Genomic DNA, 22,404 nt, shown 5'->3' with positions numbered 1-22,404 from the left:
CACACCCATCACCCTCACCCCCCTCACCTTCACACCCCATCACCCTCACTCCCACCCTCACTCCCCTTCACCCTCACTCCCCTTCACCCTCACCCCGTCACCCTCACCCCGTCACCCTCACCCCCGTCACCCTCACCCCGTCACCCTCACCCCCGTCAACGTCACCCCCGTCACCCTCGTCACCCTCACCCTCGTCACCCTCACCCAGTCACCCTCACCCTCACTCCCGTCACCCTCACCCCTGTCACCCTCACCCCGTCACCCTCACCCCATCACCCTCACCCCCGTCACCCTCACCTCCTCACACCCCCTCACACCTCCTCACCCTCACACCCCTCACCCTCACACCCCCTCACACCCCCTCACCCTCCTAGCATAACAATTCAAAGCATGGGATAGCAAAACATAGCATAGGATAGCAAAACAAAACATAGCATACAGCATCACTCCGCACCACCACAGCATCACTCAGGGGCACCACAACATTACTATGCGCTACCACAGCATCACTGAATGCCACAGCATCACTCGTTCGCCATCACATCACTCAGCACCACCACAGCATGAATCTATGCAACCAATCAACAACACCTGGTTCAAATATGTTTTCTCATTGTTTCAATCTTTATTACAAATGTAACAAAAATATGTTAATATTTCACCTCTGTTCTTGGATTTTCGTCACAATAAAATACACTGAACATAATCTTCACATAAGTTATTTACAAAACTTTAAGCTATTGCCATTATAAATTACAATAACTTTTATTTAAGTATTAATTATTAAAAACAATTAAACCATTGTCATTTGTAATATCAATACATGTAAGTCACGTAAATACAACACCTATTGCATTACAAATGCTATAGGTGTCACATTTGCGAAAGTTATAACTATTGGCATTGTAAATGACAAAGCTATTAATTTCGCTATTTTTAAAATTCAAAACATAAATAAAAAATGTGTCATATACAATACCAATAGCTCAAACTTTCCTAATGCGAGACCTATTGCATTGCAAATGCTTGTTGTTTCATTCAGTGCTCCACAAAAGGGTTGTCCAATTTCTAAACCCTGCATTTCCCGCTGGATATCCAGTGTAATACACATTTGCCATCAAGAAGCAGGGAAACCACTTCAGCGAGCAGTTCATGCTCATTCTACGAGATCAATGGCTTCATCAGTGGCTCTATTCTCAAGTGTCCCGATCAAGGACATATGTAGAGCGGCGACATGGAGCAGTGTTCACACCTTCACTCGCCACTACTGCTTGGATTCTTCTGTGAAAGAGGATGCGGCAGTGGGCCAGGCGGTTTTGAGGAACCTTTTCCAATAAGTCGGTGAGCCTTCCTTTCTATCCCGCCTTCCTGTTTTGCATATTTTGTATTACTTGTGATTGTTGTGCTTTGTGATGCAAATGTGTATCTGTTTTCTTATCAGGATTACTTATGACATTTACAGGTACACATATTACAAAATATGCTTTTCTTTTTACTGCTAGCTATTCTGATACAAAGCATGGGAATCTATGAAAGTTCCAATACTGGGGCAAGAAAACAAGTTACTTACCTGTAACTTTGGTTCCCCAGTATTGGTAACTTTCATAGATTCCCATGCGCCCACCCTCCTCCCCTGGGAAAGCTCAGCCTTATTATCCAATGATGTTGCTGTTCACAACGGCTACGGAAATCTGAGGCTCTGAGGCTCTTTCAGGAAGGTTCTATGGGGTGAGGCTGCTCTGATTGGCTACTGCAAGAATTTGGTCTCTTTTACAAAAAGAGGTGGATACGCTACAAAATGAGATGAGGCCTAAGCCTATTTTTTCACTTTGTGCTTACTACTAAGGTATTTTTTATTTACCGAGGCTCCCATTCCGACGATGGGGAATGATACAAAGCATGGGAATCTATGTTACCAATACTGGGGAACCAAAGTTACAGGTAAGTAACTTGTTTTCTTCTTGTGCTTAGACTATACCCCCCTTCTGATGTGGGAGGATTTTTTCGTTTGACCTGCACATTAAGGTTTTTAAGTGATGCTTCTCCTCTACTTCACCAGCTGAAGTAACATCACAATTAAGGGGTCTCTGGCCTTCTTTGAGTCTGTGCCTCCCACATCCACGCCCACAAGGTTTACTCTCAGGCGTCTAGACTCACTCTGCGCACTTTTCTACGTAAAAATGTGCCAGCTTGTCGACGATACGGTCGATGTACTCTCTGATGACAATCTCTGCCGTCACTAGTGCTCTGCAACGACAACGCCTCCTGGCATTCGTCGACGACAGTGAGGACAGTGTCCTCTTGTCGACTGCAGGCTCGTCGACCACTGGGAGTTTCTTCGATGGTAAATTTCTTTGACAGTTGGCCTCGTCGACGGTAGGCTCGTCGACGGTAGGTTTGTCGACGGTAGGCTCGTCGACGGTAGGCTCGTCGGCGGTAGGCTCGTCGGCGGTAGGCTCGTCGACGGTAGGCTCGTCGACGGTAGGCTCGTCGACGGTAGGCTCGTCGACGGTGGCCTCGTCGACGGTGGCCTCGTCGACGGTAGGCTCATCGACGGTAGACTCGTTGACGGTAGGCTCGTTGACGGTGGCCTCGTTGACGGTAGGCTCGTCGACGGTAGGCTCGTCGACGGTAGGCTCGCCGACTGAGCTCCGTAGACGGTGAGCTCCGTAGACGGTGAGCTCTGTAGACGGTGAGCTCTGTAGACGGTGAGCTCTGTAGACGGTGAGCTCTGTAGACGGTGAGCTCCGTAGACGATGGGCACTGTAGACGGTGGACTCCGTAGATGGTGAGCTCCGTAGACTGTGAGCTCCGTAGACTGTGAGCTCCGTAGACTGTGAGCTCCGTAGACTGTGAGCTCCGTAGACTGTGAGCTCCGTAGACGGTGAGCTCCGTAGACGGTGAGCTCCGTGAACGGTGAGCTCCGTAAACAGTGAGCTCCGTAAACGGTGAGCTCCGTAAACGGTGAGCTCCGTAAACGGTGAGCTCCGTAAACGGTGAGCTCCGTAAACGGTGAGCTCCGTAAACGGTGAGCTCCGTAAACGGTGAGCTCTGTAAACGGTGAGCTCTGTAAACGGTGAGCTCTGTAAACGGTGAGCTCTGTAAACGGTGAGCTCTGTAAACGGTGAGCTCTGTAAACGGTGAGCTCTGTAAACGGTGAGCTCCGTAAACGGTGAGCTCCGTAAACGGTGAGCTCTGTAAACGGTGAGCTCTGTAAACGGTGAGCTCTGTAAACGGTGAGCTCTGTAAACGGTGAGCTCTGTAAACGGTGAGCTCTGTAAACGGTGAGCTCTGTAAACGGTGAGCTCTGTAAACGGTGAGCTCCGTAGACAGAGAGCTCCGTCAACATTCAGCTTCGACGCCAGTTGACTTCGTTGACGGATGACCCTGTCAACTGTTGGATTCGTCGACGGTTGAGCCCGTTGATAGTTGGTTTCACACACTGTTGACTTTTATGCACAGTGCTTTTGTAGACGATTTATTTAGTCAACGGCAGCTTTTCTCTACATCCACGTGATGGCGTGATGGCTTTTTACTTCCTCCATTATTCTTCATGGACAGCACATAGCCATATGAGCATGTTTTTTCTTCAGATCAGATTTATGTATTTCTTACAGCAAGGCTGCCACGGCCTGTACCATGGCGGGATTACGTTTTCTCTTACAACTGGAGTTCTATTGCATTCACCTTCGGTGAATATTGGAGTTTTCCCCTCCTTATGAAGAGAGTGGCGAATCGTTTTCCCCTTTCCCCTCGTCCTGGGGAAACCACAGAAACAAGTTCGTTCAGTTCCTATCATAGACTTTATTTAGAAAGAAGTGGTTAAACTCATGCAGGGCCAAACTCTGTGCCGGCGTTTTTCCACGCCTTGACAAGAAATGTGAAGCTCCCCACTATTCACCTGCTTTTCTAGTCTCTCAGCCTACCCTGACTCAGTCATTACTCAGGCGGCACAGCGATTATCTTGCAAGCCAGTTGGGCAGGTATGCCGCCAGATGTGCTCTGACATGTTGGCGCTAGTAGAATTTATTCCAGAGCCCTCCAAGCCTCACGCCTTGAAGATCCTGCAGGAGGGAGAGAGAGAGAGAGAAGTGCATCAGAAATAATACACTGTGCAGCGGACATTGCGTGTACAGGTTTTCGACAGCTCCCAATAGGGGCAGTCTGGCAAAGACATTTTTTGCTTCAATGCTACGTCTTTCGCAAGGAGGTTCAGACTTCAATACTTCACTTGCCTTTTGATTGAGGATCCCTTCTGGCCAGCATGTTGATGAGGCACTGCAGACCAACTTAAAGGACACAGATACTGCCCGCACCCTCTGGATATAGAATCGCAGCCTTTTCGTGGTGCCGAGGGCGTAGATCCACGTCCTTTTTTCACAGGAGTTTCATACAGTATTGGCACCTACAATCAGAACCAACTGCGTTACTCAAATGAAACGCAGTCACATGGGCAAAGTACCAACAGGTCCTACATAGAAAATCATCGTACAGCCGAGGCAACTCTTCTAAGAAACAATGGATTACCTTGAACCCACCTTTATTCCTTCCAAAGACGTCGGAGGTTTAATATCTCACTTTTATTCAAATTGGTCAAAGGTGACAGAGGATCGTTGGGTTTTTAAGCGTCATGCCCAAGGGCACACTCTAGAATTTGTCAAATTCCCTCTTTCTACACCTCCAAAGGGACCTCCACCTTCTCATCTACGGGAGTCGTTTGCACAAGTGTCTATATGGATACAAACCGGGACCGTCGGAGTGGTTCCGAATCTCCAACAGCGTTAGGGTTTACTCTCAGTTCCTCATCAACAAGCAAATCAGGAAAGTAGTGCATGATTTTAGATCTCTGCGCAAACTTTACAAATGTTGTACCTCAAGAAAGTCCTAAAGTTCCTCTGCCAGAACGTTTTTATACTACTCTCAACCTCCAGGATGTCTATTTTCATGTGCCAATCCTTCCTAAGCACAGGAAGTGGCTACGCTTTACAATAGGTACAAAACATTTTCAATTAAAGTCCTACCTTTTGGACTTAGGTCCGCTTCACGTGTCTTTACGTAGATCCTGGCACCAGTGGCAGCCTATCTACGTCTGCAAGGCATACAAATTTATCATTACTGAGACAACTCTATAATAAGGGCTCGCTCTTATTTACAAGCAGTCCAGCACACCCAGACTTGTCAGTCACTGTTTCAAAACCTGGTTTTCAATAAATCATGGCAAGCCCCAACTAGTACTAGCTCCGATATGAACGTTTCTCGGAGCATAAATCAATACAAACCTAGCAAGGGTGTTTGTCTCACACGAACGACGGGCCTGCAGCTCCCACTTGGTGGTTCTTCTACGTACAAAAAAGTCTGTTTCAGTAGATCCTCAAAGACATTCCTGGCCACGGCCTCCACCTTCATCCCGTTGGTTCCCAACTACAGATTACACATGAGAAAATTGCTAGAGGAGCTAGACAAGCAGTGGTTGCAGGTCTCCAGTTCAATCGAAGATCTCATTCAAATCACTCCTCTGATGCAAGAGGCCTTTTTGTTTGATGGGTCCAAGAAAGAAATTTGTAGAAGGTGTGTGCGTTTCCTTCAAGAAGCGCCAAATTACACAAGGGAGCATATCGTCAAGGGCTGAAAGTCAGCGGGAAATGGAACCCTCAACAAAAGGCTTGGCACATCAATCTGCTAGAGCTAAGTGCCATCTTCTTAGCCCTCAAATCCTTTTGTGCAATCATTCAAGGGGCCACAGTATTGGTTCGCACAGACAATACTTCAAGTATGCATTACTTAAACAGGGAAGAACGAGGTTGGTTCTTCTATCTCAGGAAGCCCATGAGATATGGGCTTGGGTGATACGGCACAGGATCAATCTCTTGGCTGTTCATGTGCCGTGAGTTGCAAATGTGCTGGCGGACACCCTCAGCAGGTCATCGGTGTCCAACCACGAATAGGAACTGCATCAGCCAACGACGGATCGAATCTTCCAGCAGTGGGGTCATCCCGATCAGGACCTCTTTGCGACAAAAAAACAGCAAATGCCTGTTTTTTTGCAAGCTGGAATCCCCACAGGGACTCGCAGGGGATGGGTTTTTTCGATAAACTGGCCTCAAATATATGCTTACGCCTTTCCTCTGATACCGTTGGTTCCGAGAGTTCTCCTGAAGATTAAAAAAGAGCAGTGTCGCATGATTCTCCTCGCCCCCAGGTGGCCTCGCCTATACTGGTTTACCAAACTTCTTCTCCTCTCAGAGTGCGATCCAATACAGTTTCGACCAATACCGAATCTCCTCTCCATTCAGAATGGTCAAATTGGCCATCCGGATCCGGCTTCTCTAAAATTAGCAGCTTGGCGTCTGAGCACCTTAAATTAGCTCATCTGAATATCTCGGCGGATTGTAAGGAGGTACTGGCTTACGCGAGAGCACCTATTAAAATAAAAACATACAGACTTTAATGGAAAAGAATCTGCATTTGGCATTAATCTGCTGGGGTTCACCCATTTCATGCAATGCCGGACCAGATATTACCTTTTTTCTTGCACTTGGCAAGATCAGGCTTATCTCATGCGACGTTGAAGGTCTTTTTGGCAGCCATTTCAAGGTAACGTCAGGATGGGTCCACCTCTCTTTATTCTTTAAGGGACTATTCAGAATGTTTCCTCCTGTACGTCGTCCGCCTCCATCATGGCATTTTAATGTAGTATTAGCGCAGCTCATACCCCACCCATTTGAGCCAATTCACAGGGTGTATTTCAAATTCCTAGCATGGAACGTTTCTCTTTTGCTAGCATTAACTTCATCTAGAAGAGTCAGTGATGTTCAAACTTTCACCGTCAATTCACCTTTCTTACAATTCACGTCCAATTCTGTGGTGCTACGTACAAACCCAAGGTGCCTTCGGATTTTCACCTGAACGAACCAATCATCTTAAAGACGTATTTTCCTACTCCGCAATCCCCTGCGGAGAGGGCATTACAAACCCTTGACATCAGAAGAAGTTGAAAATTCTATTTGCAAAGGACCTCTGCCATTCGCAAATCCGATCAACTGTTTATTGCCTATGGAAAGATACGGCAAGGACAAGCAGTGTCTAAACAAACCATAGCTAGATGGATTTCTGCAGGTATTGACTTTTGCCATCTTCAAGCTGGAAGACCTTTACCGAAAATTCCAAGAGCTCACTCTGCAAGAGCTGTTTCTTCCTCGACTGCTCTTTTCGCTGGAGTTCCTCGTCCGCAAATCTTCAGAGCAGCGACTTGGTCCAGCAGACATACTTTCACCAGGCATTATTGTTTGGATGCTGCCAGCGAGGCTGATACGTCTGTGGATCAAGCGGTTCTACGCAATCTTTTGAGATAAGATGAGCCTCTGTTTTCCCCCCTCCTCTGTACTGCTTTCCAGACGCTTATTCTATGCCTAATTTGGGTGCATTCTCATGTGATTGCAAGTTTTTTCATGCAAATATGAATGTTGGCATTTTATTATGTGAATGTATATACTTGCTATGTACAAACTTATGTTACAAATAGCGTCTTCCAAGCACTACTTTGGTACTGCTATCTACTCTGATTCAGGCATGTGAATCTATGAAAGACACCCTAATACTGGAGAAGAACAATAGTTACTTACCTATAATCTGTGGTTCTCCAGTATTGGTGTCTTTCATAGATTCACATGCAACCCGCCCACCTCCCCTCTGAGGCTCTTTAGGCTAGGATGTTTTTAGCTTCACTCCTGTGCGATAAAATCTGCGAACCTGAGCCTCAGGGGAGAACATTCTGGTGGGTGCTGTCGCCTGATTGGCTGCAGTTTGGTCTATACATAATGACTAGGATAGTCATGAGTGTGGAAGTTTATACTCTTGTAGCTTGGGCTACTTTACTTCCTGGTTGGTTATTACCAATTTTTTCTAAGGATATTGTTGTATATTACTGCTTTTTATATACCGCGGGACTCCCACTCCGACAACGGAGAATGATTCAGGCATGTGAATCTATGAAAGACACCAATACTGGAGAACCACAGATTACATGTAAGTAACTATTGTTCTTACTATTCAACTGCTTCACAACTTGAGATTCACTGTAAATCACGTCAAATCTCACCTGCACCCCTCGCACATACAACAATATCTCGGCGCTACAATAAACACCCAATTAACACTAGCTTATCCCTCTCCAGCCAGGATAACAAGTGTACAAAATCTCCTAACAAAATTCAAACCACAACACTCGCTACCAGCTCGAGTGTTCATGCAACTCCTAGGAATGATGGCATCTTACATATCTGTTGTACCTCACGCAAGATTGCAAATGCGTCCACTTCAAGATTGCCTAGCACGCCAATGGAACCAGGCTCAAGGCCACTTAAAAGACCTAGTGTTGGTAGACGGTCGGACTCCTCGTTCTCTGCAATGGTGGAACACCAAAAACCTTTCCAAGGGACGACCGTTTCTAGAGCCAGTTCCCCAAGTAGTCATGACAGCGGACGTATCGATCTCCGGCTGGGGAGCTCATCTAATGCATCACACCATGCAGGGCAGGTAGACACCCCAACAAAAGTTAATCCATATCAATCATTTGGAGTTTCTAGCCGTGTTTCTAGCTCTGAAAGCATTTCAAACTCAAGTGTCAGGCAAAGCTGTCTTAGTCGGCACAGACAATATGACAGCTATGTATAACATAAACAAACAAGGGGGCACACACTCTCTGCAGCTCTCTCAGTTAGCACAGCAGATATGGAGATGGGCTATACCGCTAAAAATCTTCCTCTTAGCCCAACACGTCCCAGGAGTACAAAACACTATCGCAGATCTGATAAGTCGACAAACACAGCAGATCCACGACTGGGAACTTCATCCACAAGTTCTTCAGCCGTTCTTCCAAATGTGGGGACAACCTCAGATAGACCTCTTTGCCACCCACGAAAACACGAAATGCCCAAACTTTGCCACATATACCCACACCCATTGTCCAAGGGCAATGCGATATGGATGAACTGGTCAAGACTATTTGCGTACGCTTTTCTTCCTCTCCCACTACTTCCATTAGTGGTGCGGAAACTACAACAACATTCCCTGACACTCATTCTAGTCGCTCCAACTTGGGCCAGACAACTGTGGTACACCACGCTGCTGCAAATATCTGTGGTGCCACATTAAAAACTAAATCTATCTCCACGCCTACTAATGTAGAACCATGGAGAGATCAGACTCCCGGACCCAGCTCAGCTCAACCTAGCGATCTGGCTCCTGAGGTCATAGAGTTTGGTTACCTCAACCTTCCTCCAGAATGCATGAACATCATTAAAGAAGCTAGACGTCCCACTACCAGAGCAGGTTATGCTGCTAAGTGGAAACGCTTTGTCATATACTGCCAAAACAACCAAATAGATCCCTTAGACTTGTCTATCCAACACATCATAGGATATCTATTACACCTTCAAAAGTGTAACTTAGCCTATACGTCTATCAGACTGCACCTTGATGCCATTGCAGCATACTTGCAAAACAGACAACATCTGTCTCTTTTTAGAGTACCAGCTATTAAAGCTTTCAAGGAAGGACTCAAGAGAATAATTCCTCCCAGGACGCCACCAGCACCAGTGTGAAACCTGAACATTGTTCTTACAAGGTTAATAGGTCCTCCCTTTGAACCATTACATAAATGCGAATTGCAATTCCTAACTTGAAAAGTAGCTTTCCTGGTAGCAATTACTTCTCTTAGTAGGGTTAGTGAACTACAAGCATTTACCATTCAAGAACCCTTTTTGCAAATGTATCATAACTAAGTGGTTCTTCGTACTAATCCAAAATTGCTGCCTAAAGTCATTTCACCATTCTATCTAAATCAATCCGTTGAGCTGCCCGTATTCTTCTCGCAGCCTCAAACAGTCGCAGAAAGAGCTCTACACACTTTAGGCGTTAAAAGAGCTCTGCTGTACTATAGCGAAAGAACACAATCGTTTCGTAAAACAAAAAACCGTTGTCTTTTTCGCCGCCAAATAAAGGCAACCCTATATCAAAATCAGGGATCACCAGATGGATAGTTAAATGCATACAAATTTGTTACCAAAAAGCAAAACGCACGTTAACAATTCCTCCAAAAGCCCACTCAACAAGAAAGATAGGGGCTTCAATGACATTCTTAGGGAACATCCCCTTAGATGACATATGCAGAGCAGCTACATGGCTTACACCGCACACATTCACAAAACATTATTGTGTAGATGTGCAAACTAAACAACAAGCCACTGTGGGCCAGGCTGTATTAAAAACACTGTTTCAAACAACTGCAACAGACACGGGTGGTCGCCGCTAGGTGTGGGTATTGCTATATAATCTATGCATAGTGTGTAATCTGCAGCTCATATGCCTAGAACGGAAAATGCTACTTACCAGTATGCATCTGTTCTTGGCTTGTAGAGCTGCAGAGTTACACACGCCCACCCGCCTCCCCGGCTACCTTTATCTGTTCCAGTATTATCTTAATTAGATACAAATCACATGGACATCACTACTTCTTGTACAGCTCCATCACTTCCCTAATGGCAAAAACAATCTGGGGATGGAGCCGATGCCCATGCGCAGTATCGTCCAAAGGAGGAGTCACCTATCCTGTGACTCCGAAAGACTTTTTTACAACAAAACAAACGGCAAACATCCGGCCCAACACTAGTTGGCCATCTATGCATAGTGTGTAACTCTGCAGCTCTACATGCCAAAAACAGATGCATACTGGTAAATAGCATTTTCCCTATGGAATAAATGGATATGCATTGGGAATGTAGGAGAATGTCTTCAATACATATTTTACTTACTCTGTGACCAGCTCTGCTCTGTGATAATGAACTGTCTTGCTAGGACAAGGTTTTCCCAGATGTTTAAGAAACGTAACACACTGAGAAGTGAAATGGTGTCTCTTGATTGTACCTACCTTTGTCAGTCAGTTATCTGTACCGGAGTATATAAATTAATCTTGCTTTCTAAAGTGGGCCCCTCCAACTAACATGCATTTTGAAAGGTTTGTGGTCGGCTAATTAAAATGTGAAAATAGTAACCCTCTATGACCTATGTAGAAGGAAGATTCAGTTGGAGCTAGATCAAGTCAACAGGTTTGATCTAGTGAACAACAAGTAAACTTCATTCCGCCACCAAGGGGAACTTCATTGGTATTCGAAGCATAATAACTTTCACAGGTTATTTTTATAGAACTCTTTTCTTAAAAACAATTTGAAGACAAATGCTCCTCCAAATGGATAGGCTCAACCTGTGCTACCAAGAGATGATTTAACCAAGAGAATTTATTTCAACATTAAAAAATAGCTAAAATTGTTCATTTTATTGCTTTGTTGTGCCACGAGAGGAGTTCTAGTCTGGTTATTCACATGGGCATGTTCAGTAGTTCCTTCCTGTTTTCACACTGTGCTTCTCTGTGCTTTCTTGCAGCTCTCAGACACTCCTCGAGTGGAACGTTATAGTCAGCTCCTGAATGTTCTCAACAGCCGCAAAGACAGGTAAAGATCATTACCCGTACCAATAATCTTCACCTCACAGCTGCTCTAGTCAGTAGAAACAAACTGCTCCTTTTGGGGGAAAGCATAGGTTGCTGAAGCCAGAGGAAGAGGTACTCATGTTGCTTTCTGACTCTGAGTTGGCGCCGCTGCCACCATAACTGAAGCTGTGCTTAGCTTCCTCTAGAGTGCCACCTCTTACTCTGGACTTGACAGCCACACAAGGAAGGACACATATGTTATATTCCTTATTTGGTAAGGATTCAGACAATAATAATAATGAAGCAGGGGACGAAATTGGGCAACCGTACCCCAAAGAGAATTATGATGTTCTTCAAGGGGCCAGTGGTCTTGATATGTCCCATGAGACGGTCCTCCTCTTAACTCCTGGTCCTGCTACTAATGAGAGCATTACTTATGTTATGGTCATGCATGGGGTAGCCAAAGTTCTTAACTTCCAGCTCTCCACCTTGGAGGTCAAGACAGATGCTTTGATGAAAGTGCTCCAGCCGGGGCAAACATGCTCTGAGCCCCTCCTGACCTTCCTTGAGGTACTCATAGATACCCTTTTGAGTGCTTGGGCCAAACCTTGCATAGGCCCTCAGTCAGCTGCCAGATCGCAAGATGCTACTGCCCTGCCCGGGGTGACCCTGCATTCTTCTCACTGCACCCCTCCCCTGAAAGCTTGGTGGTGCAGGTGTTTACAAGTCGGATGAACTCTAAAAGTTTAAGAGATTTTTGTAAAGAGGGTATTTTCTTCTGCTAGCTTAACCCTCAGGTCTGTGAATGCCAGCTGCTTCCGGGGATGCTACTCCCACGCTCTTTGAGGTTCAGTGCCTCAAGTCCTCCCAGGTGTCCCAAAAAAAGCTGTTTTTATGCCAAAGTAGTACTTGAATTTAGTTCTGTTTTTGTTTTGGTGCACTCCTTTTTTTAGCCACTGCACAGTTTATTAAGTCTTCTAACACTGAAAACAATTGTTAGAGGCATGTGAGCTGTAGATCACATACTTTGCATACTCCTACCATCTAGTTTTGGGTCCGGATGCTTGTGAGTTGTTTTTCTTCGAAGAAGTCTTTCCAGTCACGAGGTAAGGTGACTCCTCCTTTCGTGATAGTTGTAGGAAGGTGGATATCTGACTAAGGTTACCCCCAACTTTTTGCCTAGTGTTTAGCTGGTTTTCGACTTAGTTGGCCTGGGATCCTGCTATTCAGGACCCCAGGCTTCCTGCTCATTCTGTTAAAATGGACTCCATGTACCTTAGGTACATATCCAATTGGTATTGGGCCACTCTTGTGAGTCCTTGTAAAGTGTACCATAGGTACCCAGGGCATAAGTGCACCCAAGGCCTACCAGGGGCTGCAGCATGTATTATGCCACCCCTGTCTGGCCATCTAAAACTGACACAACTGGCTGGTAACACAGCTGGGGCAAGGTGGTGTAATCACCCTTTGCTTTAGATATAGTATACCTATATCTAACCCTAAAATGGACACATATACTCCTATAAGTCACTCCTATGACAGGCCTTAACAATCCTGGAGGCAGAGTGCTTGGAATTATGTGAGATGGTGCTCTAACATGAGTTGAGCCTGTCTGCAGCTTTCGGAACCAAGTCCTTTAGCTGTTTCCATGATAACGCTATACCATATACTCTTAAGTGCATTATAATCCTCGCAGTTATTGCTAACCTTGGCATAGCATTATCAAAACATGTCGAGTAAGGTGTCATACGAATTGGAATACTACCCCCTCGCCAATTCTGGCGACGGGGGTAGCATTCCACCCTTTTAGACGGACACAACATGTATGTAACTGTGAACCCCGGTTAAAGTTAACTCGAGTCTCAGCATCACAAAATGGATGCTGCCACCACAGTCACAAGTCTGACCTCCTGCTGCGGGGAGTCCTTCCAGCGAGGGAGGGTTTCCTGCCTTGGGAGGTGCTAGCACCACCCCAGACAGGATTTTGTGTATTGAGGTAGGACAGGCTGAAAGGAATGGGACATGCCTGGGGCACACAAGTTGTCCCTGTGCATACCCCGGTTCAAACGAGTTGCTGGGGCACTCCAGCCCCAGCTCTGGCGCGAAACCGGACAAAGGATAGGGGGTGTAACCACCCCCCTTCCTGGTCCCACCCATAGGAGGGACCTAGTCCTAGTACAGCCCCCTTTAGGAGAATAAAGGTAGGAGCTGGTCCCATTCCAAATTAGATTAATCCTGATTTGAAACTACAAGAAGAAACTCTGGACTTTGACGTTCTGCTCCACAGAAGACTGAAGAAATCTCTCTTGTCTCCAAAGAGTGACCACCCAGCACAAGCAGGCACCATCAAGCGTCCTAGCGGTTCACTTTGTCGTCCTTCCTGCCTGGAACCAGACTTCAGAGCCCGACGAGATCCAGACTTCCAGACCTCTCCGACCTCTACCTACATCTGCAGCTCAGCTGAGATCCGTGGGTGCGACGAGACACGTGGGACCGGCCATCTTGGAGAAACTGCACTTCGCTTCCAGCACGACTTCAGAGGCATCCTCGAGAAAGTGCTTTGGGGATTGAGAAGCCCCAGCCCCGAGCAGCTCCTGCACAGAAGATCAGCCCTCCAGCATCCACAAGATCTGCGTGGGGCCCTTTTGCTTGATTGCTGCTCGACGCGTTGTCTTGTCACTTGCCGGCTGGCTAGTGACCTCCTAGACGACGATCCACGAAATCTACACCGCTGGTCTGGTTGCTCCAGACTGGCCCTGGCTTCCCTGCAAAGGAGAAGCACCCCGGACCCTCCTGGTCCGCACCAGACGCCTTTTCCACTCACCGCGTGGGTTGCCATTGCCAAGGCCTGTTGACGCCAAATCCGGAACCAACACCGCCGACAGCGAGATCCTGCGTGGGACAGCTCGTGCCTCCATCCTGGTCGTCGAAGACACCACCTGGTCCACGTGGCTGCAGAGTCAAGCGTCCACTCTTCACCTGATCGCGACAACACCATCTGGTTCCTTGCTGGTTCCACTCCGGTCACTGGCTAGTAACTCTGAACATTGTCCCCTCTGCTTTCTGGTCTTCATCTTCCTCGATCCACCCTTAGATCGCTCCGGACAGCTTCCTCCTGGTCGCCTGCAGCATCTTTCTTTAAGGCTCCATAGACTTCAACGCGGAAACCCGACACACTTTCACACCTATGCACCCGCAGGCCATGGGTGAGGTAACAATGGCATTTCGGTGCTCAAGGGTAGATTGATTCTCCTAGTGTCCAGGTATCCAGTCGTTTTAGTCCTAGCTACTCGGGACTGTCTTTTACTTACCTTTTCGTAATATTGTACTGTCCATTGACTTTGTCCCGCATCTCGCGTGTGAGTTCACACTCTGCACACGCGTCCCGTGGGCCTCCTGCTACTTACCTAAGGTTAGGGTAGTGTAGTCCCAGCGATCCTACAGCCTCTGGACAGCTCCATTCCTTCTATTGATTTCCTTATACCATTTACTTAGTATATGGTTTGTCGTGCCCCTAGGGCACCATTGTAATTTGTGCAACTCAGCATATTTTTCTTAGGAGTCTTGTCATGTGCTTAGCCCTCTGATCTCATAAAGAGTTCAGTGGTGTTTTGTTAGTAATAAATATCTTGTTTATTTTCATAACAACCTGTGTGGTGTCCTTTCATTTGGTATTCAAGGGGTTATATGTGGTAAAACAGCTGGCTTCACATTCCAAAAGAGTTTAGCCTAAGACTGCTTTGTCCATGCTACCATTAGGATAGCTGGTCTATAAGGTTGACTTACAACTAATCACCATAAGGGTTGTTTGGACTGATACAAGGTGATCACTAGAACTAGTGAGCATCATATATCAGGCCAACTTCTCACAATAGTACGCATGGGCATCGACTCCATTGTTTTTTTTCCCCCATCGGGTTCGGATGTGAATTTTTGCGCTTGTGTTCGAAACAGTTCTCATCCAGGGGATACTCACCAATAGTCATAATCTATGAATAATCCCCGCCCATGTGCGGGATCCCGGAGCATATAGAAAATACATATAAATATATATATGTATATATATGTGAAAACATATATTTGCAGCCTAAAACATTTCCCAACTGGCAAAATTGCAGCAAAATTACATAAATTAGCAGACACACAGTAGTACTCTCCCAACCCCTAAGGAAGAAAGAGAGCAGTAAACATTTGCATACAACAATGCTTTATTGCCATAGGAAAAACCTGTGGATTTACAGGCATTTGCCAGTAGGCTGCAGTAGAGTATAAAGCAACAAAGAAAACTGACACCTTGCCTTTAAGGCATTGGAGTAGGGGTACCATGCCTTTAAGGCCTCCTGCTCCCATGGTGCACCACAGGTGGCAGTTGGGTCAGTTCTTCTTTCTGGCTCCTTCTGTGAGGATCCTGGAGCTTGAGCTCTTCAGTTTTTGTTTTTTAAAACAGATTTTATTTGTCGCATGATAGGAACACATCAAGTAATCCTCTGATATCCAGAGGCAGTCACCAGAACAAATTATCACAGGCTTTGACATGCAGACAGTTTCAAATGCAAATAGACAGTCAAATTAATAACCAAAGAAATGCAATATTGTAAAAACCCCCGCCCCTCCTTACCCTCAACTCCCCCCTCCCTCCTGCGCGTGTTGCTGCTCACACGTCCGTGTCGTGCTAGGCGCATTGCAATGTCCGCCATACCATAGGCCATGCGGCCGTTAGAGTAGTTGGGATGCATCCTCCTCTGGAGGTGGGTCCAGGTCCACGCCCATATAGTCCGCCCACCGCTTCCATATTTTGTAATGCTTGAGCGGGCACCCCCTTGCAACATACACAGGCTGTTCCAGGCCCATACAAAAGTCCATTCCATTCTGCCAAGCTATGAAGGAAGGGGCACGGGGCGCCTTCCAAGATCTCGCAATGTCCCTTTTGGCCAGGGTCAATCCAAACAATAGCAAATGGCGCTTATAGCGATTGCCCCCCACCCCAGCCAGCACATGGAGGAGAGCCAATTTGGGGTCTTTCTGTAGCTCCCAGGGCAGAACCTCATTCAAACATCGAAACACTCTGTCCCAGAATCTCTGGAGAATCCTGCAGTCCCACACCGTGTGCAGTAGCGTCCCCACTTCTGTGTGGCACCTAATACAATCGGGGGAAGCTATCAATCCCGCCCTCCACAAGCGCTGTCTAGTGTAGTAAGTGTGATGAAGGTACCTGAATTGTATCAGTCGCAAGCGCGTGGAGATGGCCGCTCCCCTGGGTCCCTCTAGCGCCTCCACCCAATCTTCCTCGTTTAGCTCCCCAACATCCTGCTCCCACTGGGTCCTGAGATGGGCAAGGTCGGAAGCGCTGTGTCGCACAAGGGTTTGGTATATGCGGGATATCTTTTCATCCGGCAGTTCTCCCATAAAGACCTTGGCCTCAATAGGACTAAATTCTGGTACGTCTTCCTCTCCCTGGAGATACGGGGCCAGAACGTGGCGGAATTAGAGGTATCTGTAGAATTGTGTATGTGGCATTTCGAACTCCTCCCGCAACATGGCAAAGGACTTGAGCGCTCCCCCCAACAAGACATCACCCAATGTAGAGATGCCAATCGCATCCCATCCCCGGAAGCCCACCAGGGCCGCTAGCTGAGGCAATCTACCATTCTGCCACAAGGGGGTCTCCAGGGTCAGAACATTCCACCAGCCAATCCTGCGCAGGGCCTGTCGCCATACCTGAAAGACCACCTGCGTGATTGGTGGCAGGGACCTCCGAAGAGATGCAGAGTACAGCAGCGTGTGTAGGGAGGCAGAGCCCATGAGGGCACGTTCCACCGCATAAGCAGGATCTCTCCTGTCTGCGTACCACCAGTCATTTTGCACTAAAAGGTGGGAAGCCTGGTAGTAGGACAGTAGGTCCGACGTAGCCAAGCCTTCCGGTATAAGTGGAGCGAAAGCAGGTCCGCAGCGCAACCCGCACCGCTCCCCCCTCCCATAAAAAGCCGCTCAGTGCATTCAGGCGCCGGAACCAAGTTTGCGGAACCAGCGCCGGGTGATTCTGTAATTGATATAGCAAGCGCGGGAGCGCGACCATTTTAAAAATAGCAGAACGGCCCTGAATGGAGAGCGGCATCCTGGCCCATGCCTTCAGATCTTCCCGTGTGCGGTCCCAGACAGGGGTAATATTACGCTCCATGGCCACGGATGCATCCTCCGTGAGGTACACCCCCAGATACTTCACTCCATCTACAGCCACTTGAATCCCGTCGGCCCACTCACCAAGCGATTGCGGGCCTCCCAAAGTCCAGAGGGTGGACTTCCCGGGGTTCATATAAAGCCCAGATGTTTCTCCAAAAATCTGGAGGATCCGCAAAATGCAGGGCCCCGACCGATCCAAGTCTGCGAGAAAAAACAGTACATCATCGGCGTAGAGGGCTATCCTATCCGCCCCACCAGTCGACCACTGAAAGCCCCTCAATTGGGCGTCGATTCGCACCCATGCAGCGAGGGTTTCCATAGCGAGTGCAAATAGGTACAGGGAGAGGGGGCACCACCGTAGAGTAACCCACTGGATATTGAAGGAACGGGAGATTCCTCCGCCCACGCGCACTGTTGCCGTTAGATCCGTATACAGGAGCCGTATATACGCCAAGAAGCGGGGGCCCAAGTTCAGACGGCTCAAGAGGGCAAATAAGGGCCCCAAGTCTCTACGCTTCTCTTTCCGTGCCGCCGAGCACCACAATATATCAATGCCCCGCATAGTGGGCTTCATGGCCTCCTATAGTACTGCCGGGGATGCCACCGATCCAACATTGGTGGATAGAAAGTGCGCAAGTTCGCAGGTAATGTGGGCGCGATAGGAGGGCTGCGTTAACTGCCAAGGCGACAGACGCCACCTAAACGGCTGCCTGGAGCGCCCCGTGTCGAGCAACACAGAGACCGGGGAGTGGTCCGACAGCGCCCGAGGCAGGATCTCTGCCGTCAGGAGCCTGTTGGCCATCGCCCGCGGAAGGAAGATGTAGTCCAGGCGCGAGAACGAGTCTCGCGCGGAGGAAAAGTATGTGTTCGAGGCATGTGGGCTGCTGAATTCATATCTGTGCATAGATCGCCGCCTAGTGTTGGGTCCGGATGATTGCACATTGTTGTCCTGGAAGAGTCTTCGAAGTATCACAAGATAGGTGGCTCCTCCCCTGGACTACAGTGCGCAAGGGCATCGACTCCATCCCCAGATTGTTTTTTTCCGCCATTGGGTTCGGATGTCTTTGGTTCCCTCTTGTCGGAATCGATAAGAATTAACTTAACTTAACTTTGAGACCAAAAGGTCTTTAGGCTTGCGTCGGTATTGTCTTGCGTTCGGCTTCGCAACTTTTCCTCGGCTCCGAGCCGAGCTCTGTACTTCCGCGTGCTTTCGGCGCGGAGGGCCTAGTCGACGCTCCAGACTCATCGACCATCATGGAAAACCGAAGTCCATCCAAAAGGTGTCCGGTCTGTAACTCGAAGTACCCACACATCGACGTCCATCCGGTGTGCAACAAGTGCCTGTCGCCGGACCACGATGAGGCCAAGTGTATGGCCTGTTCGAGATTCCGGTCCAAGAAGACACTCAAGCTCCGTCGAGCTGCGCGCCTGGAGGCCCAGCAATCTGCACCGGCGCCTACGGACATTTTCGATGCAGGGGAGGTAGAGGATGAAGATATCCAGGACATCTCAGAATCTAACCCTGCGTCGGAGGTCGAGGACGACTACGACGTTGAGGCCGAGGATTTCGGTGAAGTCGTCGAGGAGGTAGGAGACGACGACGGGGCCCTTTGGGCCATGGAGGATAGCTCGGACGAGGAGCTTCCTCAAACTGACTCTGGGGCCGTTCCGATCAATAAGGCCCAGGTCGAGGGATCGCCTTCGGGCCTTACCCAAGACCTTGATGTGAGTTCCTCGGCCCCGCCTGCTGGCCCGGCCACGGACATTGGTACCGATTCACTCCCGGTGAAACAGAAACCGAAAGTGAAATCTACGGTCTCGACGCCAGAGATATCGAAACCGAAAGTGCGCATCGCATTGGTCGGATCGAAGACTTTGGAGGCCTCGGCGCCGAAGAAACCTAAGATGGCCGTCGAGCCGAAGGGCCACATCAAAATGGCCGACCCGAAGGCTACTACGTCAAAGCCGAAAGTGAGGGTGTCGGACACGGCCGCGTCGGCGCCGAAGACAGTCGACGCCGGCAAGGGTCGACTCGATCACAAGAAGACGGTCGACGACCCCAAAAGGTCTCTTACCGACCCGAAGAAGCGGCCCGACGACCCGAAGGCTCTCTCTGCCCCGCTTCCACACGACAAGGCCGAGGGGGCTGCGCCAAGTGTGTCGACTCCGAAGGGGACCTCGAAGGACTCCACTCCGAAACCGACCTCTAAGGACTCCGTTGAACCGGCACGTCCATCTGCCGCGTTGACGAAGAAGGTCACGGAGTCCCTGCAGCGCATAAGGGACGGCGCCGCAGCAGTCGAGCCGAAGGACCCTCCGCCGGCCAAGCCTCTGGAGAAACCGGCGAAGGCGCCCACGCCGATCCTTTTTACCTTGCCGCCTAAAACGGCGCCGAAGGCTTTCGGTGCTAAACCGGGGGCCGGCGTGCCCGAAAAGGTCTCTTCGACGGCGAAGGCATCGATGGTGGTCCATGGCCCGCGGCCTCGACAACTTTCAGAAGAGGAGTGTCAAGAACATTTCATCGACGCCGAAACGGGCAGGCTTTCCCTCCTGAAGAGGAAAATCACCCCGGAGCCCCAATTGGAGTCGTACAAAATCCCACTAAAGCGGAAGATGAACTCTGCTGGTACTCCAGCCTTGGTGGAGCCCATTTCACCGCAGGCTCACGAAGTCTCGCCCACTCACTCCGATGTGGATGCTGGTGAGGGCGATGACGAAGATGAATATAGCTATCCAGTCTACACAGACCCAGAGGATGTGGCAGAGCCCTGGTCTGCTGGTGGTGAGCCTGGGGACCCACATTCTGGGCAGGACCCTCAGCTCTTCTCCGCTAAGACTTCATCCACTGAAGACTCTGCGGCTTTCAATGCCCTCATTCAGCAGGCAGCAGCCAATCACAACGTCCAGCTGCATGCTGACCCTGTGGACGTAGACTTCCTCTTTGACACCTTTTCTGTCTCTGAAAATACTGTGAAAACTCTGCCAATGCTGAAGGGTGTTTTAATGCACGCTGCTGAGGTCTTCAAAGAGCCCACCAGGGCGAGAGTCATCAACCCGAGGATCGACAAGAAGTATAAGGCAGCGCCTACAGATCCGACTTATATTAGGGGACAGTTGCCTCTGGACTCCCTGGTTGTCTCGAATGCCCGGAAGAGGGCCAACTCGCAGACTACGGGTGATGCTCCTCCCCCAGACAAAGAATCGAAGGTCTTTGAAGCTTCAGGGAAGAGGGTAGCAGCTCAGGCAGCCAACATATGGCGCATATCAAACACATAGGCGCTCCTGGCGCTCTATGACAGGGCACACTACGATACCCTAGAAACCCTTTTGCAACACCTGCCCGATCAATATAAGGAAGGGGCTGAGATGCTAATACAGGAGGGGAAGCTGATCTCCAACGCTTCCATAATGTGCGCTCTAGACGCGGCTGACACCGCCGCACACGCCATTAACACTAGCGTTATGCTTCGCAGACATGCCTGGCTAAGAATATCTGGGTTCAAGCCGGACATTCAAACCACCATCTTGAACCAAACGGTCAACCCAGATCACCTGTTTGGCCCTGAGGTTGATACCACCCTTGAGAAAATGAAGAAGGACACCGACACTGCAAAATCCATGGGTGCCTTGCAGTCCCAGCAGTTTCGGAGTGGGTCCTTTCGTCGCTCCAATACCAGAGGCACCTCAAGGGGTCAACTTTCGCAGTCCGCGCAGTTCTACAAAGGCAACACCCAGACTACTTATGCCAACAAGAGTCGAGGTGGATACCGCGGCAACAGCGCCAAGGGCAGAGGACGTGGCAACAGCTCCAGGTCCTGTACCGCCAACAAACAGTGATGCATTGTCACTGCCCCCCGACCACACAACACCGGTCGGGGGGAGACTCAATCAGTTCCTGCCCGTGTGGAAGTCCATCACCACGGACAGGTGGGTCAGAAAGCTTATCCAATTTGGTTATTGTCTGGAGCTCACATCCACTCCACCCAACATACCCCCAAGGAACCGTCCTATGTCAGGCGAGCACTTGCACTTATTGCAGCAGGAGGTCACAGTCATGCTGCAAAAAGGGGCAATAGAGCTCGTGCCCATGCAGGAAAGAGGCACTGGAGTTTACTCCCTGTACTTCCTGATTCCAAAAAAGGACGGATCCCTCAGGCCCATCCTGGACCTCAGGCCCCTCAACTTTTACATCCTGTCAGAGCATTTCCACATGCTAACACTGCAGCAAGTTCTCCCACTGCTGCGACAGGGGGACTTTCTGGCAACTTTGGATCTGAAGGATGCGTACTTCCACATTCCGCTACATCCTTCACACAGAAAATACCTCAGGTTCACCATCCAAAACCAGCACTACCAGTTCAAGGTTTTGCCTTTCGTTGTCACCACGGCACCCAGGGTATTCACCAAGTGCCTGGCGACGGTGGCGGCACATCTACGATGTCGCAACATCCACGTCTATCCCTATCTGGACGACTGGCTCATCCAAGCGAAGTCAGCCCAGCAATGTGCCGACCACGTGTCCCACACCATTCACCTCCTGCACGATCTGGGATTCTCACTGAATTACCCAAAGTCCCACCTCCAGCCCGCCCATATACGGCAGTATCTGGGTGCGACCATAGACACTCTGGCGGCCACAGCCCAGCCAAATTCAGTGAGAGTTAGCAGCATTCAGTCGCTGATCCACAAATTCAGACCTCAACACTCGCTTCCAGCAAGAGTGTTCATGCAGTTGATAT

At 48.9% G+C, this 22,404-nt stretch overlaps 1 protein-coding gene across 1 annotated transcript in view; it reads left to right on the top strand.

Annotated features, from left to right (window-relative positions):
* PHF1 (PHD finger protein 1) overlaps positions 1-22,404 on the top strand; it is a 1,060,025-nt gene that overhangs the window by 674,684 nt on the left and 362,937 nt on the right. Inside the window, exon 10 of the mRNA XM_086920608.1 lies at positions 11,440-11,507. Coding sequence (XP_086776734.1) covers positions 11,440-11,507 — 68 coding nt within the window. The remainder of the gene's footprint in view (positions 1-11,439; positions 11,508-22,404) is intronic.

Source organism: Lissotriton vulgaris, chromosome 5 (genome assembly GCF_964263255.1).
Source record: "Lissotriton vulgaris chromosome 5, aLisVul1.2, whole genome shotgun sequence".
In the NCBI taxonomy this organism is placed as follows: Eukaryota; Metazoa; Chordata; class Amphibia; order Caudata; family Salamandridae; genus Lissotriton; species Lissotriton vulgaris.
The sequence above is the reverse complement of the archived record's forward strand: the minus strand, read 5'-3'. Positions and strand labels throughout refer to the sequence as shown.